Genomic DNA, 18,523 nt, shown 5'->3' on the forward strand with positions numbered 1-18,523 from the left:
TGACGCATCTTTTAGCTGTACTCTTTCCTGTTGGCGTCTTGAGATCCTGTCGGATTTCAGTAGTCTCTTGACAGATCCTGCTATCTCTCTCTCCTCTTCCCTGGGGGAATGGAGCGACGGTGTGACTTTAAGTTCCAATTTATTCCGAGCTATTGAAACTCTTGAGCTGGAGATAAACGACTTCTTGATGTTGATCTTGAATCCCAGATATTCCAGGAACTGGATCACTTTCTTGGATGCGTGCATGCACTCCATCCTGGATACTGCCCACACCAGCCAGTCGTCCAGGTACACTACTACCTGGACACCTAGGCATAGTTGTTGAACGGCTGCATCTGCAAGCTTTGTAAAAATCCTTGGGGGTATGTTTAGTCCGAAGGGCATGGCTCTGAAGACTTACTTCTTCTTCTGTAGCCTGAATCCTAGGTAGGAGGAGAGGGGTTGGTTGATTGGAATATGCCAGTAGGCATCTGCGAGGTCTATCGAGACAGTGTACACCCCTTTCTGTAACAGGGTCCTTATGTGTTGAAGGTTTAACATCCTGAACTTTTTTTTTTCTATGAACTTGAGTGGCGACAAGTCCAGAATGACTCTGAGTTTGTCTAAGTCCTTCTTGGGAACACTAAACAGCCTTCCTTGGAATTTGATGGACTTTGCCCTCCTTATCACCCGCTTGCTCAAAAGTTCTAGGGTGTATTCTTCCATTACGGGGTTGGAGTGTTTGAAGAATTGAGGAAATGGTGGTGGAGCCTCGCTCCAGCTCCATCCTAGTCCATTTTTGATTAGGCTGTAGGCCCAAGGATCGAAGGTCCAACGATCCTGAAATTGTTGGAGTCTCCCTCCTACCTGAAGCAACTCGTTGCTTCTGATTTCTGGAGGATTTACCTCCTTGACCGTTTCCTCCCCTATCCCCTTTACCTCTTGGGGGGAATTTAGACCCTCTACCCTTGGGACGAAAGGTAGTGGTCTGCTTCTCAAACGCAGGGTTGAACGCTGGTGACTGGGCAACCAGCTGCTGAGGCACCATCTGATAAGTTGGTTGGGGTTGAGCCACCATCTTGGGTATCGCGGTCATGGCAACTGTGGGATGTTGTTGTTGTTGCTGCTGTGTGGCAGGGCGAGAGGGCAACCTGGGTCTTTTAGTCTTCCTCTTAGGCTGGGGACCCTCATCCGGGAAAGACTTCCTCTTCGCCAACATGCCCCACTTCCGGAGAAGGTTTCTATTCTCCGTGGCGGCTTTGTCTACGACTTCCTTGACCACTTCGCTCGGGAAGAGGTCCTTACCCCAGATATTGGAAGCTATCATCTTCCTGGGTTCGTGCTTTACTGAAGCAGAAGAAAACACGAACTTCCTACATGCTCGTCTGACTTTGACAAAGCCTTACAGGTCCTTGACCACAGTAGCCAAATACGTTTTGGCCATGACCATGTTCATATCTGGGGTGTTACTATTACTTGCCGTCGTCTCTAAACAAATCTGTAGAGAGAGATGCGGCCAGTCTTTCTTTAGTCTCTTGCTCCCTACGCAAGAGAAAGTCAGACAGCTTAGGGAGATTTTCGCTGAACTGACGTCCAGCGATATCTGCCTCCAACTTCACAACTGAGAAGGTAAGGTGGACTTCCTTCCAGTCCTTATCTTCAGTGGGCAGGGCTAAAGATTGAGTGTAGGGCAAAGTATACCTGCCTCTATTGCCTTCATAACTGCCTTAAAACCCTTTGATGTAAAGGGAAAGGCTAACGAAGCTGGAGCAAGAAGGGTGGGATACTTCTTGCTAAGGGCTGACACTTTCGAGTTAGTGAAGCCCTTCTGCTTCAGGCTACTTGTCAAGAGAGCCTGAGCTTTATTGTGGTCAAGTACTATGACCTCCTTAGGTTCTGTTTCCTTCTTGGATGTTGGTTCCGTCTTCAGACAGACGAAGCAGTCTGGGTAGGCCTGAAATCTGGGCCAGAATTCAACCTCCTCAATAGGGACTGTCCCCAACTTCTCTGATATAAAGATTTTGCCACTGGTAATAAGCATGTATTCTGCATACCTCCAGGGATTAATATCAGAGCATGGTGGAAGGTCTTGAACCCCAAGTTTCTTGTGAGTCCCACGGGAGGCGGTGAGTTGGCCCATTTGCCTTTCCATTTTAGCCTCCCTTTCTTCACCTTGCTTGCGAAGGCTCTCTATCATTGCCATGAGACTAGCCATTGCCTGTCTCACATCATCTAATGAAGGGGCAGAAGATGTAGAGGGTAACGGCTCTGGAGCCGGAACTGACGAAAGAGAGTCCGATTCGACACCATCCTCTTCTTCTTCTTCTTCTTCAGGAGTCAAGGTGGACTCCTCCTCGAGACCTTCCGCTAGAAGGTCCTTCACGGTGTCCTCAGACACCTCCGACATCCTCTCGTCTAGGTGGATATCCTGCATTGCTTCAGAGACGTTCGTATCTATGGCAATCTGAACGCAAGGGATCTTATGTTGTGGTTGGGGTATGACAGCTTCCACACCCGCTTTTGGGAACAGCAAGGAGCGCATCTGTTCACTAGGAAGGTAAGGTCCCGTGGCGTTCTTCTGAAAGCCGCGAACCCATCTGCGCAGCTTCTCTCGTGCTGCATCCCTTGACTCCGTTGTCTTGGGATCATCAAAAGCCTCGGTAACCAAGGCCTTGTAAATCTTGCAGTCCTGGGGGGTCCCAGTACCTGTGAGATCCCTGGGAAGTGGCGCAGGGGGCATGAGCCCTGCACTCTACGTGTCCACAGAAGTCCTTGCTCCTCATGTTGCAGAAGACTTGCAGGCACTTTGGATGGTCCTCCTGTAAAGAGAGGAAAATTAAATGAGTATGCGGTAGTTTATCTCACCTGATAAACTAATAAAATATTATCATTAATAATTTAACATTATAGCTTAGGATAGACAAGCTAGAAAGGAACTAGAAAAGACACATACTTGTGTTTCCTGTCCAGTCAATTGCTGCGACCTCCCCCCAAAATTAAAACCCAGAGTTTTCCTATTCAGGAAACTCAAGGGAAGGGTTCTAGCCCCTAGGGATAGATAAGTGTAACTTAACACTGACCTTTCCCAAGGTTTTAATAATGTGGGTAAATGGTAACTGATCATCTATCAGTCTGTTGAAAGAAATCTTTTCCTTTAGTATATAACTGGTCTCGACAATAGACTGTGAAAGGATACACAGGGTATGTTGGAAAATAACTACTGTATAATGTATACTATAGTTTTTTGTTTGCAGTATGATCTATACTGCAAATATACTGGCTACTGTATAATCATATACTGTAGTTTAGCCTGCATGTTGCCGGCTAAGCTAGCCCCATCGGCACAATCCAGCCGGTGGGGTAGTATCTGGCGGCACCGACCCAGCCAGCGGAAGTATCTGACGACACCGACCCAGCCAGCATGTTGCTGGCTGGGTTGGGTTAGTACCTGGCGGCACTAGCTGACAGAGAGAGAGAAAGCATGGAGTGAAGGGATACCCTTTTGAATGTTTGTTAACAATAAATTAAGGTGTAAGTACTTAATCTTACTGCCTTCCTCCAGAAAGAGGGTTCAAATAGAAGGGAAGAATATATCATTCAGGCTTCCATCCATTCACACAAACCGTTTCCGGTCACTGCCAGCCCCGGGTATGTGGATGAAAGTCAAAGAGAGGACTGAAGAACACACTACAGAATAAGGGTCTCCCACCGGCAGCTGCTACAGCCGGCACAGCTTTTCACGGAGCCTTGCGTCCATAAGGGAAGACTGAACGACTAAACAGGTGCTATGTAGGAGGCCCGGCCAGCCCCACAACCCACCGCCAAGCGGTGAACTTGCAGGACGACGGCCAAAGAGTTGCGATGGCTAGGCCATCACTAAAGGACAGAGTGGGTATAAAGTGTGGAAGGAGGCGGCAGGGTTGCCGGCCCTACCACACAAAGAAGAAACTTTGTTTCAATATCGGCGCCACCCTAGGCAGCAGAGGAATATCTATTCCTCAGCCTAGGGTCTGCCGAACTAGAGTTAGGAGGAGGCTGCAGGCTTACCGCCCCCTCACAACAGGGGAGAAACATCGTTTCAGTGCAGGCGCTACCCTAGGCAGCAGAAGAATGTCTATTCTTCAGCCTAGGGTCTGCCAGCACAGGACTAGTCTTCTAGACCGCAGGGGAGAAGGTGGTGGCATCACACAACCACCTCAAGTGCGGCTTAGGGAGGTCTAGCCTCCTATGCTGGCAGCTGAAGGCCAGCAGGGGAGTGACTACTCACCCTGCTGGCTGGCCACCGGCAAAAGACTGAATACTCTGAGGTTCTGTCGAAAACCCAAAGTCGGCTATCTGCCAGCAAAGGAAGAGACAGAAAACACTAGCCTAGTCAAGCCGGAGTGTTTACTCATGGCAAAACCATGCCTATGGCTGCACTCAGAGGGATTGAGGGATTACCCTTAAATCTCCACTGGAGACGAGTATTGATTTATATAATAATTCTAGGAGATATCTATCTCCGCCTGAATTGATAAAACGATACACGGGGGTAAACAGGGAACATGTATGAAAGTATACTATAGCGCCTAGGCTAGTAGCCTAGAGCCAGGCGAGATTCGATTACCTTAATCGCCGAAACTCTTTCGTATACGATCGATGAGGAAAAGGAAATATATGCAATCAATATATCTTACAAGTATAAATTGCCTAAATAGCTTCATATTTAAATGCTATTACAACTAGGAATGTCGTTCTATATCATGCATGAAGGTAAACTAAAGCGCGTAGCCTAGGAAGCCTAGCGCGGGCGAGGTTCGGTTTCCTGAATCGCCGAAACTCTAAAGAATACAATCGACATATATAACTTCCTAGAATATTTGAACTGAATAGTTTCGTAAATATTCATGTTATTAAGACCGGGAAAGTCGTTCAGGACTAACTAAATAACACATGCGTTATGAACGACAGCGCCCATGGCCCCTCCTGTGAAGGCGAAGCTCCAACACTTGAAATTAATCTAATTTCACTGTGAGGCAGGAGCAAAAATATGTACACTTTAAAGATCAAATACTCAACTTTCCAGAGGCAGAAGAGGCTGGAGATTGCATGACAAATCCAAAAAACCAGAGTGTAACGAAAGAGTAACGGAAAATCACTGTGCTAAACCGCTACAACAATAGGAATAGCGCGCTGGGTTGACATACAGTGCCATCTAGATACTCAGTAGTAATACGGGAGGAAGGGTACCTTGATAACGGCTCCCCTTCCATTTTTGCCACTTTCCCCCTCAAAGCGAAAACGCTATTCGGAGTAAAGATTGCTATGTGTCGTATCAAGATATACGTCCCCTGATATATGCAATATCCTCAAGAGAAATTTTAAGGATATTCGCGCCAGGAGTTAGAATTCTGGAGACCTAAAGGTAAATTCTCTGGGGATATCACTGTAGTCAAATATCTCTTAGGAAGCTACTTATAGGAACACCTAAGTCTCTCCTTATTCTGTGTCATTTAGGCATGGAGATCTTCTGTTTTGAATTATCATCTGCTATTTTATGTAGCAGAAATTCAAGGCAAGCTTACACTATTGCAACCAATTGAGCTCATTTGAATAATGACACTACACTATACGTGTAGATACTTTCCTGACGTCACTGAGAAGAAATAATGCTGTTGGCAACTTGTGTAACAGACGATAATTTCACCCATTGATAAGCTCTTACAAAAAGTGTATTTTAAGATGCAACCGAGGAGAAAATCACAAAATCCAATATTGGAATATTTCAAGATATATTAAATATATTATTTTCTTGCCACCTCATATACACCACACAGCTTTTAAGTCTGTGTGCTATCTGTAAAACTGTTGGATGGTCTTCGTTCATAGTAGTGTCCCAGGTACTGGAACTTTTCAGTCTTAGTAAGACTTTGGAGTTACTCTGCGCCAAACCTAATGTCTTTGTTTCCTTACTTATTCCTTGACTACTGAATATTTGAGAAGATTTCGTTGTTAAAAGTATCTTCTGGTATCTTGTACTTTCTTATAATTCATAAATATCTCCTCTTGGCTGTAGTTCCTCTTTTTATTTCTCCTTCATGTGAATGATACAGGAAATAAAAGGAAAACGTGGCAACCAGTGCTCAAACTCAAATATTTACAACAGTCAAGCATATATTACTATTGTTGTTAAGTTGTGATTTACTTATTTTATATTTCCAGATTTTAATCCCTTGCAGGTTCTAGAGGAAAAGTTCGTGTTCATAACAAGTGATAACTTTGGAAATTTATTTAAAGTGATGTTTGGAAAGGAGAGAATTTACTTAAGTAAAGAAAGATTTCTGCCATCGTACGTGGGATTTGCTTGTCAGAAAGGTTCTCCCGTCATAGCTGCACTCACTCGTGTGTAAGTTTAATGTTCTGTTTTGTGAAGAAAGGTACTAGGTTGCAAATCTTTGCAAAAATAGCCATGACTTATTTTTTTCTTGAGGAGTGAGGGAGGTTGCAAGACCCTCATAAGAAAGTTAAGAAAGATAAAGATCAATTTGTTTAATTTTGTAGTTTCATTCTGTACATACAGCTGCATCTTCTGAATATCAAGGCCTTTTCATCCATCTGTAAGCCTTAATTTCCTTGCCATCTATTCTTTCCACATGATCAAGCCCATCAAAATTCTTTGATTCATTTTGCCATTTGTATTAACTGTTTAATCCCACTTTGTTCATATCTTCAAACCTCACCCTGTACGTTCTTATACAGCATGTATTATGCCATCAATTACAGATATTTTTACACACATTCACTTCCATTTTAAAAACATTTAATTGCTCTCAACATTATATATTTCATACAACTTCAAGAAACTCCAGATTGCGTCTCCACTTATTGTTTTACAAACTTTTTTTTAGGTCTTATGTAAGCCACACACTTTATTTCCTTTATTTAAAACCTTATCACGTAACTGATCAATAGCGCACTTGATCCACATACAGCTTTCCAGTTTGGATCCTAGTGACACTTCCATATTAAGCATGACAAGCTTCTTTCAAGAGGCTAAGGCCTTAGATAGCTGCAGCCTTTATGGAAGAAAGGGTAGTTGTTTTCAAGGTGCCAAGTGGAACCTAGTCCTTTGACTAATTGGGGCAATAAATGGGGAGGAAGACGAGTGTATATATATATATATATATATATATATATATATATATATATATATATATATATATATATATATATATATATATACAGTGAGCCCTCGTTTATCGCGGTAGATAGGTTCCAGACCCGACCGCGATAGGTGAAAATCTGCGAAGTAGTGACACCATATTTACGTATTTATTTAACATGTATATTCAGACTTTTAAAACCTTCCCTTGTACGTAGTACTGTTAACAAACTACCCTTTAATGTGCAGAACACTTAATGCATGTACTACAGTACCCTAAACTAAAACAGGCACAAATATTAAAGGCGATTTTATATCATGCGTTTCCTAAACACGCCAAAAAGCACGATAAAAAATGGCAACCAATGTTTTGTTTACGTTTATCTCTGATCATAATAAAGAAACAAACGCATTCACACATCTGTGTATAGGTTAGTTTTTGCATCGATATATTTATTATTCAGTACAGTATGTTGATTTTGTTATTACTGTACCAATGTTTTACTTAATTTTTCTTAGGACTTCCAAATGAAATGTTTTTCTTTATGACGCCGCCTGAAACGACGGCGTTATAAAGTACGCTCAGTAAACAACCACGCTCAGTAAACAAAGAAGGCATTTAACGCGCATGATGAAAGTGATAAATAATGATATTACAGTAAAAGCTTTTAGAAAATATGTTATTACAAATATTATTTACCGTATCTATATAAAATCATACAGTACATACTGTACGTAGCAAAGCAGGAAAACAATTTATGAGAGAGAGAGAGAGAGAGAGAGAGAGAGAGAGAGAGAGAGAGAGAGAGAGAGAGAGAGAGAGAGATTGTTTTACGTACGTAAATGTAAATTTTAAACAAAAAAAAATATGATAGGTTACAACATGTATACTCTTCAGACTTTAAAAACCTTCCCTTTAACTTAATGCATACAGTACTAAACTAAAACAGGCACAAATATTAAAATGTTAGAATATTAAAGTAAAAAATAAAGATTATTACTGTACTCTCCACGAAAGAAGTGGAAGAAAAACTTGAATGATGATGGCGATGAATTTGCTGCACAGTAGAAATGATGATGATGAAGCTGATGATGTCTTCTACTGTGCAGCCAATGATAGTATTTTACGTCTCTTCAGATGGAGGTGTCTTTTCCTGGGACACCTCTTCAACTTCTTCCTGGGAAACTTCTTCAATTTCTTCCGAAGGCGTACTAGCAGGAGGAACTGGCTCTTTTTTGCGAGGCTGGAAGAACATTGTGATCGGAAGTTGCTGCCGCTGCTTCTTTTTTCGCTCTAAGAGCATCCTGTAGGGAGTCATGATGTCATCGATCTTGTTGCAGAATTGCATAGACCAAACCATATCCTCGTCCCACTCTTGCAACATTTCTTTCACCTCCTTCACATGGTTGCAGACCTTGGCAAGCCGTTCTAATGTTAAGCCCATTTCTTCGACATTTTCTTGGTCTCTTCCTGTGTTTCGCTCTCTTCTTCACTGGCCGATTTTGTCAGGTCTTCTAGGTCTGCGTCAGTTATCGGCTGGGAATGGCAGTCCAACAACTCGTCGATGTCTTCAGTCGTCATGTCGCCAAACCCGTCACCTCCAATTATCGCAGCCAACTGCACAGATTTGCGTATTGCAGAGTGTTGGATTTCAGACGGAGTAAATCCCTCGTCGTCGTAAACAAGCTGCGGCCACAACTTCTTCCAGCTCGCATTAAGGGTTGCCGGTTTCATTTCTTGCAGTGCCTTCTGAATGTTCTGCAGGCACGTGGCTATGGTGTACTTCCGCCAGAACGCCTTCAAATTAAAATCTTCATCTTCATCTTCTTGGGCAGCATCCACACACGCAACGAGGTCCGCCAAGGTATTCTTCGTACAGAGGGCCTTGAACGCCCTGATAACCCCCTGGTCCATCGGTTGAATTAATGACGTGGTGTTGGGTGGCAGGAACTCAACCTGAATGCCCTCATGCAACAGGTCAGTTGCGTGTCCACCAGCGTTATCCATAAGGAGAAGGATCTTGAATGGGAAGCCCTTCTCTAAGAGATATTTACTGACTTGCGGGATGAAACACTGGTAGAACCCGTTGGAGGTCAGCATCTTCGTAATCCATGCTTTTTGATTATGCATCCAGTACACGGGAAGGAGATTCTTATTTTTATTTTTCAAAGTGCGAGGATTTTTCGACTTGTAAATAAGCCCCGGCTTTAGCAAAAATCCAGCAGCATTGCCACACATCACGAGGGTAACGCGATCCTTGAATGCTTTAAAGCCAGAGGCTTTGGTTCTTTGAACAGGAAAGTTCGCGACGGCATTCTCTTTCAAAACAAGCCGGTCTCATCCACATTAAACACTTGTTCCAGCTTGTATCCACCTTCAGCGATAATATTCTTGAACGTCTCGTTCACGTAAGTTTCAGCAGCGGCAGTGTCAGCGGAATCAGTTTCGCCATGCAGGGAAACGCTTTTCAGGGCGAAGCGTTTCTGAAACTTCGCGAACCATTCTTTGCTGGCGGAAAAACGTTGTTTCTGACGCTGGGAATCAGTGGATGTCCCTGGTTGAGGTTCATCTACATCATCATCTTCAGCATGGTCGCCATAGTCGTCTTGAGGTTCCTTTGCCGCAAAATTCTCACACAAGCCCAAAGCCTTGGTTCGGATGGTGTTCGTATCCAAGGCTATGTTCTTCTTCCAGCAGTCGGCAATCCACACTGCTAAAGCACCTTCCATGCGTGCAATCGTTTTATTACGCGTGGTAACGACTCACTTCGCTGATCTGCTAAAGGTGATGGTAGCCGTCTTTCTAATGTTCGCCTCGTCCTTCTTGATATAGCGAACGGTGGATTCGTTGACTCCAAAATGGCGGGCTGCGGCCACGTAACTTCTACCGTCTTTTAACATATCGAGAAGCGTCACCTCCTCAGCAATCGTCATCATCTTTCGGTGGCGTTTAGGCTCACTACCAGCCTTAGTAGAAGCAGAACGCTTGGGAGCCATTGTACAGTAGGGTTTAACAGAAAGTTCAACAAAAAGTTCAACTTAAAACAGTCACGCACAGCACAGATTAAAGTTCACAATAACTTAGCAACATCTACACAGCGATACGGCGGGAGACAAAGTGGCCGCGAAAAGATGCTGCAGGTTGGAGAAGCGGTCAAAACACTAATCACAGGCTAGATTACAAAACTTGGGTTCTGATTCGTCATCTATCAGCACTTGAACCAATCACAATCCGTCTTATATGTTACGTAGTACTGTAGTTACCAATTCAAAGTACAAGGTACCCTACGTATACAGTACAGCTTTACGTACGCTATTTTACTGTTGTTTTGTTGTAGGATATATCTCTCTCTCTCTCTCTCTCTCTCTCTCTCTCTCTCTCTCTCTCTCTCTCTCTCTCTCTCTCTCGTACGCTTATTCGAGATGTGATTTTTGCAACAAAGAATATTATTGGATGCAGTACTACGTACGTATACATACAAAAGATTCATGGAAAAGATGCACATCCATTACATTTGTAGTACAGTAGTAGCCATCAGCAGCCTTACACTATTCTAATATGGTATGACTGCATCTGATTTGCGTTTCATGTTCGATTTAATTTTACTACGTACTGTATACTGAATTATCGTATGATCACATTGTCTTTTCGTGTTTTATTTCTTTCTGTACTGAATTATATGTCATATGTAATGCAATGAACAATCAGTAAGAGCAGATATTACTCATTACAGTATTAATGGAATCATAGGTAACGAAATATCGTATTTGGGGTCTTCAGATATCGCGGTATTTTCGAAATTTCCGGAAAATCCGCAATATGTTTATATATATGGGTTATGAAAAAACCTGCGAAGTGGTGAATCCGCAATGGTCGAACCGTGAAGTAGCGAGGGCTCACTGTATATATATATATATATATATATATATATATATATATATATATATATATATATATATATATATATATATATATATATATATATATATATATATATATATATATATATATATATATATATATATATATATATATATATATATATATATATATGTATATATATATGTATATATATACATATATATATATATATATATATATATGTATGTATATATATTCATATATATTACATAAGTATATATATATATATATATATATATATATATATATATATATATATATATATATATATATATATATATATATATATGTATATATATATATATATATATATATATATATATATATATATATATATATATATATATATATATATTTATATATATTACATATATGAAGGGAATAATAAGATTTCTCTGTATCAAATCTATAGGAAATCACCAATCTCCTTCCGGCCAAAATATGACTTCACCTGACTTGTGCACTGTGATATGAACTCGACCAAGAATGACTTGCAAAAAAATGTAAAACTATTTTCTATTTTTTTTGCAAGAAAAAAATACAAACTTACCCAGCAAAATTATTTTATATATATAATAAAAAAGACAATATATTACTTTAAGAAAATATTTGTCGTATTAGTGTACTTTCATTAGATGAATATTGATATACCCTATGAATCAAAGTGAATGAAATGCGTAAAATGATATTCTGTCCTAGTTGTAGTGTCAAATTTATGCTACGTAGTACTAATAACAACTGATAAAGACTTTTGAAATACTTTGTATCTTTACTCGGTATTTTGATTACGGGAACACTTACAAGAATCAATAGCCTATTGAAAGGCGATCAATCGATTTGCCTGCTCGTTTTCTGTGGTTTTTTCAGAAATATAACGTCACCAGACATATGACAGAGCATGAACTCGACATATTAAATCTTTTCTTAATATTTTTTTAATTTAGAATGGATACTGTATACTGTATTATCAATAAAAGCATACTAACTCACTATGATACATTAAACGGGTTTTAAAGCAAAAGCGAAAAATCTATTTTTGGGTGAGATGGCCATGTCGTCCTGATGGAAGCTTCCTATAGACAGCTTTCTAAGGGGTATTTGGCTTTAGTGATACTCCCAGAGAATTGACCATAGGTCTCCAAAATTCTAACTCTTGGCGCGAGTATCCTTAAAATTTCTCTTAAGGATATCGCATAATATCAGGGAACGTATATCTTAATACGACACATGGCAATCTTCACCCCAAATAGCGTTTTTGCTTTGAGGGGGAGGAGTGGCGAAATTGAAGGGGAGCCGTTATCATGAGTCTTTTTATTGTTTATATATGACATGTTTTTGATGTTGTTAATAGTTTACATAGGACATATCTGTTTTGATGCTGTTACTGTCTTTAGGATGATATATTGTTAATTTATTCTCATCATTTATTTATTGCCTTATTTCCTTTCCTCACCGGGCTATTTTTCCCTGTTGGAGCCCTGGGGCTTATAGCATTTTGCTTTTCCAACTAGGGTTGTAGCTTGGCTAGTAATAATAATAATAATAATAATAATAATACCCAAGATGGCGCTCATTCCTTGTAGCATTGAGCATGGTGCTACAGATATAGTAGTTTCGGGAGGGATTACTACCTAAACCTTTTCTTAGAAAAGGAGGGTAGGTCCATCAGGACGACATGGCCATCTCACCCAAAAATAGATTTTTCACTTTGCTTCAAAATCCGATTCTTGTTTTGTTAAAGTTTTTATAGTTTATGAAGGAAATATATATTTTAATGCAGTTACTGTTCTTAAAATATTTAATATTTTCCTTGTTTCCTTTCCTCACTGACCTACTTTTCCTGCTGGAGGCCTGGGCTTATAGCATCCTGTTTTTGTCTTCTGGTTGACTTTGACTTGTATTCTTCTAAGAAGTCTATACTGCCTTTTGAGATCCCAAATCTTTTCTTTACTGCTAAGGCTTCAATCATGAGATGAAAGTTTTGGGTTCTCTGTGATGAAGCGAAGACAGTCGACTTCTGAACCAGTTGAGATAGAGCTGGGTACGGTAGAGGGACCAGCTTCGGTTTCAGTTCCATCACCAAGGGAACCAATTGCTCCTGGGCCACTTGGGGGCCACTAGTGCTGCAGTTCCCTTGAAGGATCTCAGCTTATTGAGGACCTTCAGCTGGAGATTGGTTGGTGTGAACAGGTAGATCAGGGTCCAATTATTCCAGTCAAGGGACATGGCGTCCGCCGCCTCTGCCAGAGAGTCCTCGTATGGGGCTACATATCGAGGTAGTTTCTTGTTGTCGATCGTTGCGAAGAGGTCGATCTGCACTTCTGGGACTTGTTCCAAGATGAAGGAGAATGACTCTGTGTCTAGAGACCATTCTGACTCCATTGGCTATAGCCTGGATAGACCGCACACAGTTCACCTACACCTTGTAGGTGAACTGCTGATAAGGGCCATCTCTTCTTTTTCGCTGAGCAAAAGATGGCTAACATCACATGGTTGATGTGGGGCGATCTCGAGCCTTGTTGGCTCAGACATCTCACTGTCACTTCGCTGTCCAAGACCAGCCTGATGTGGGCTGATCTGTGAGGGATAGTTTCTTTAGCGTTAAGAGGACTCCCATGGCTTCCAGAATATTGATGTGAAAGGTCTTGAACAGGGATGACCAAGTCCATTGAGCTTTCCTTTGATGGGAGTGACCTCCCCATCCTTTCGTCGAGGCATCCGTGTGGATGGTCACCGATGGTGGAGGTGGTTGTAAGAGATCGGTCCTCGGTAGGCTCTTGACCTTCGACCACGGCTTGAGAAGTGATCGTAGCAAGGTTGGTACCGGTCTTTGTAGATCTCTTCGAGCGTTTGATGCGTATCTTCTCCAGACTCCTGACGCATCTTTTAGCTCTGCTCTTAGCACGGGGTCTGTTACTGCTGCAAACTGGAGAGAGCCCAGTACTCTATCCAGTTGGTGTCTTGAGATCCTGTCGGATTTCAGTATTCTCTTGACAGAACCCGCGATCTCTCTCCTCTTCTTTGGTGGAATGGAGAGGCAGTGTGACTGCAAGTTCCAATGGATTCCCAGCCATTGAAACTCTTGAGCTGGAGAGAGTCGAGACTTCTTGAAGTTGATCTTGAATCCCAGATGTTCCAGGAACTGGATCACTTTCTTGGATGCTGCCCACACCAACCAGTCGTCCAGGTACGCTGCTACCTGAACACCTAGGCGTAGTTGTTGTACGACTGCGTCCGCAAGTTTCATGAAGATCCATGGGGCTATGTTTAGTCCGAAAGGCATGGCTCTGAAGACATACTTTATCTTCTGTAACTTGAATCCTAGGTAGGAGGAGAGCGGGTGGCTGACTGGGAGGTGCCAGTAAGCATCTGCCAGGTCTATTGAGACTGTGTACACCCCTTTCTGTAACAGGGTCCTTATGTGCTGAAGGGTTAACATCCTGAACTTGTTGTTCTCGATGAATTTGTTGAGGGCGACTAGTCTAAAAGGACTCTAAGTTTGTCCGAATCTTTCTTGGGAACACAGAACAGCCTTCTCTGGAATTTGATGGACTTTGCTTTCCTTATAACCTTCTTGTTCAAGAGTTCTAAGGTATATTCTTCCAGTAAGGGGGTGGAGTGTTGGAAGAACTGAGGAAATGAAGGTGGAGATCTGTTTCATTTCCATCCTTGTCCATTTTTGATTAGGCTGTGGGCCCAGGGATCGAAGGTCCAACGATCCTGAAAGTGGTGGAGTCTCCCTCCCACTTGGAGCATCTCATTGCCTAGATGGTCCTGAGAGTTTGCCACCCTGACCACGTCCTCCCCTGCTTCGTGAGGGGTTTCTTGAGGAACCCCGTTGAGATCCTCTTCCTTTCGGGCAAAAGGTAGTGGTGTGCCTCTCAAACCCTGGGTTGAAGGCTGTTGACTGGGCTACCAGCTGTTGAGGCACCACTTAGAAGGTGGTCTGGGGTTGAGCAACCACTTGGGGCATCGCGGTCATGGTGACCGTGGGATGTTGCTGTACAGGCCGAGAAGGTAGTCTTGGCTTCTTTGTCTTCCTCTTGGGTGTTGGGGACCAGTATCCGGGGAAGACTTTTTCTTTGAAGAGATGCCCCACTTTTGGAGAAGGTTCCGATTTTCCGTGGCGGTTTTCACGACTACCTCTTGGACCACTTCCTTTGGGAAGAGGTCCTTACCCCAGATACAGGAAGTAATCAGCTTCCTGGGTTCGTGTTTGACCGTTGCATTGGCAAACACAAGCTCCCTACAGGCCCTCCTGGCCTTCACGAAAGCGTACAGGTCCTTGACGAGAGTGGCCATGTGCATCTTGGCCAAGACCGTGTACATATCTGGGGTGCTGGCAATGCCTGCGCACATCTTCATGCAGTTCTGGAGGGAAAGGGAGGCAGCTAGCCTCTCCTTTGTCTCCTGCTCTCTTCGCAGGAGAAAGTCCGATAGCTTCGGTAGGTTCTCGCTGAACTGCTGTCCTGCGATGTCTGCATCATGCTTCACTACTGAGAAGGTTAGGTGGACCTCCTTCCATTCTTTCTCATCTGTGGGCAAGGACAGAGACAAAGGCCTACACTCCTCTAGTGTAGGGTATGGTTTGCCTGCATCAACGACCTTAAACACGCTTTGAAGAGTCTTCAACGTTATGGGGAAAGCTCTCGAAGAAGGAGCAAGAAAAGTAGGATGTTTCTTGCTCAGTGCAGAAACTCTTGAGTTAGTGTACCCTGCCTTTTTCAGGCTACTCGTCAAGAGAGCCTATGCCTTTTCGTGATCGAAGACCATGACCTCCTTTGGTGGTTCCGTCTCTTCTTTAGATGCTGGCTCACTCTTCAGCCGGATAAAACACTCCGGGTAAGCCGCAAAGTTTGGCCAAAACTCAATGTTGTCCAGGTGGACGGCTCCCATCTTCTCTGAAATGTAGAGTTTGCCGTTAGTAATCGGCATGAACTCTGCATACCTCCAGGGATTGGTCTCGGAGCAGGGTGGCAGGTCCTTCACTCTGGGTTGCTTGTAAGACCCTTGGGAGGTGACGATCCAAGTTGCCTCTCGGAACTCCTCCGTTATCTTCTCCTTCATCTCTACGTTCTCCTTACGTAGAGCTTCCATTAGCGTGGTAATGTGGGCCAACACTGCATGACCCATCTTGTCTAATGGAGGGGTAGGAGCCAAAGACGTAGACGGTGTCAGCTGGAATGCCGGCACAGGCAGAGGGGGGTCCTCCGCTTCTGTCGAGTCGCAATCCTCGTCTCCTCCGGGTGGTAGAGTCACCTCTTCATCAGGATCTTCTTGAAGGAGATCCTTCTCCTTGTCTGTGGACACTTCAGACATCCTCTCCTCCTGGTGGATGTCCATGCCTTGTAAGGCTTCACTGACATCGGCCTCGACTGCGATCTGGACGCAAGGAGGCCCGGGTTTTGCCTGGGGTACGACTGCATCAGTTGTTACCTTTGGGATCAGCAAGCTTCGCATCATTTCGTTGGGGAGGTACGGTCCAGGAAAGTTCTTCTGGAATCCTTGTACCCATTTGCGAAGCTTTTCTCGTGCTACGTCCCTCGACTCCGCTGACTTGGGGTCGCCGAAACCCTCGGTCACTTAGGCCGAGCAGACGTTGCAGTCCTTGGGGTCCAAATACCTCAAGGTTTCGGTTGCCACTGGGCAGGCGGCATGAGACCTGCACATAGTGTGACCACAAAAGTTCCTACTTTTGTGGTTACAGTACATAACCTCATATTTCAGATTTGGTTCCTCTTGTAAAGAAAGGAAAATTAAATGAGTATGCGGTAATTTATCACACTTGATAAAAATATATATTTTCATGCAAGAAAATTGGTATTATCATACCATTATAGCTTAGGATAGTAAGCAAGAAAGGAAATAGGAAAGACACATACTTGTGTCTCCTGTCCAGCCAATTGCTGTGACCTCCCTCAATATTAATATTTAGAATTTCCTTATTTAAGGAAAACTAGATTGGAAGGGCTCTAACTTCTAGAGTTAGAATTAGTGTATACTAGCACTAACCCTTCCATAAAGGAGTATTAATATTGTAGGGTAAAAAAATATGATCTGATGACTTATAGCTCAACAGGATATTGAAGGAATACTTCACTTCAATATTATGATTGATCTCAACAATGGACTGTGAAAGGATACACAGAATTTGTAGGAAAATATAGACTACTGTATAATGTATACTATAGTTTTCAGCCTGCAGTATGTACTGTACTGCAGAAATACTGGCTACTGTATGAGCATATACTGTAGTTCTGCTGGCATGTTGCTGGCTAGGCTAGTACCTGGCGGCACCGGCCCAGCCGGCATGCTGCCTGCTAGGTTAGTACCTGACGACACCAGCCGACAGAGAGAGAGAAAGCATGGAGAGAAGGGCTACCTTATTATTAAAGTTTAGTACAATAAATAAGGGTGTAGATACTATTGTTCCTACTGCCTTCTTCCAGAATGAGGGTTCAAGTGGAAGGGGGAAATGAATCATTCTAGCTTCCACACAGCCACTGGATCTGTTGCTGGCTACTTTGCCGGTTTCAGGGATGTGGATGGCAGTCCAAGAGAGGACTGAAGAGCACTCAAAGACATTAGGGTCTCCCACCGGCAGCCGTCATGGTCGGCACAACCTTTCCCAGAGCCTTGCGTCTGTAGGGAGAAGGTCAGAGCGGCAATCAAGCCGCCTATGAAGGAGCCCGGCCTGCACCACAACCCACCCGGCAAGCGGGGAGATTGTAGGAAACCGGCCAAAGACAATGCAATGGCTAGGCTATCGCTAAAGGACAGAGAGGGGGCAGGGAAAGGGTCTTGTGTGTTGTGTCGAGAGAAGGCGGCAGGATTGCCGGCCACTTCTGGTCACAAATCAGAAACATCGTTTCAATATCGGCGCCGTCTTGGGGGGAAGAAGAATACAGATTCTTCAGCCCAGGAACTTGCCGAAACAAGACTTGTCTTCTAGACCGCAAGGGAGAAAGTGGCGGCAATGTACTACCACATCGGATGCGGGCTAGGAAAGCTAGGCTTCCTATGTCGGCAACTGTAAGCCGGCAGGGTAGTGACTACTGCCCCGGCAGCCAAATTGCTGTCGTAATTCCAGGCCGGGATAGTCACCGGCAAGGAGGGAAGACAGAAAACACTAGCCTAGTCAAGCTGGAGCACACTACTCTATGGCAAGACCAAGATGGGGTTGTCGGCTAATGGCAACACTCAGTGGGAAGAAAGGGTTTACCCTTAAATCTCTAAAAGAGACGAGTATCGAATTACATAATTAATTCTAGGAGATATACTATCTCCCATTGAATTGATAAAACGATACGCAAGGGTAAACAGGGATAATGTACTAAAGTAATACTAAAGCGCGTAGGCTAGGTAAGCCTAGCGCAGGTCGAGATCTCGGCTACGCTATTTCACTGAGACTCTAACGTATATGATCGTTACATTTAAGGAAGAGGATATATACGTGCATGATCTTATCTTCACTAGTATAA

General features: G+C 43.2%; 1 protein-coding gene across 6 annotated transcripts in view; it reads left to right on the forward strand.

Moving 5' to 3' along the window:
* LOC137650247 (probable glutamate receptor) overlaps nt 1-18,523 on the forward strand; it is a 220,340-nt gene that overhangs the window by 169,653 nt on the left and 32,164 nt on the right. For 4 of the 6 annotated variants that reach the window (XM_068383527.1, XM_068383525.1, XM_068383528.1 and 1 more), the window contains one exon: nt 6,198-6,364. The exons of the other annotated variants lie outside the window; for them this stretch is intronic. In XM_068383527.1, the coding sequence (XP_068239628.1) occupies nt 6,198-6,364 (167 nt within the window). The remainder of the gene's footprint in view (nt 1-6,197; nt 6,365-18,523) is intronic. 6 annotated transcript variants of the gene reach the window in all.

The sequence above is a fragment of the Palaemon carinicauda genome, chromosome 11 (genome assembly GCF_036898095.1).
Source record: "Palaemon carinicauda isolate YSFRI2023 chromosome 11, ASM3689809v2, whole genome shotgun sequence".
Lineage (NCBI taxonomy): Eukaryota > Metazoa > Arthropoda > Malacostraca > Decapoda > Palaemonidae > Palaemon > Palaemon carinicauda.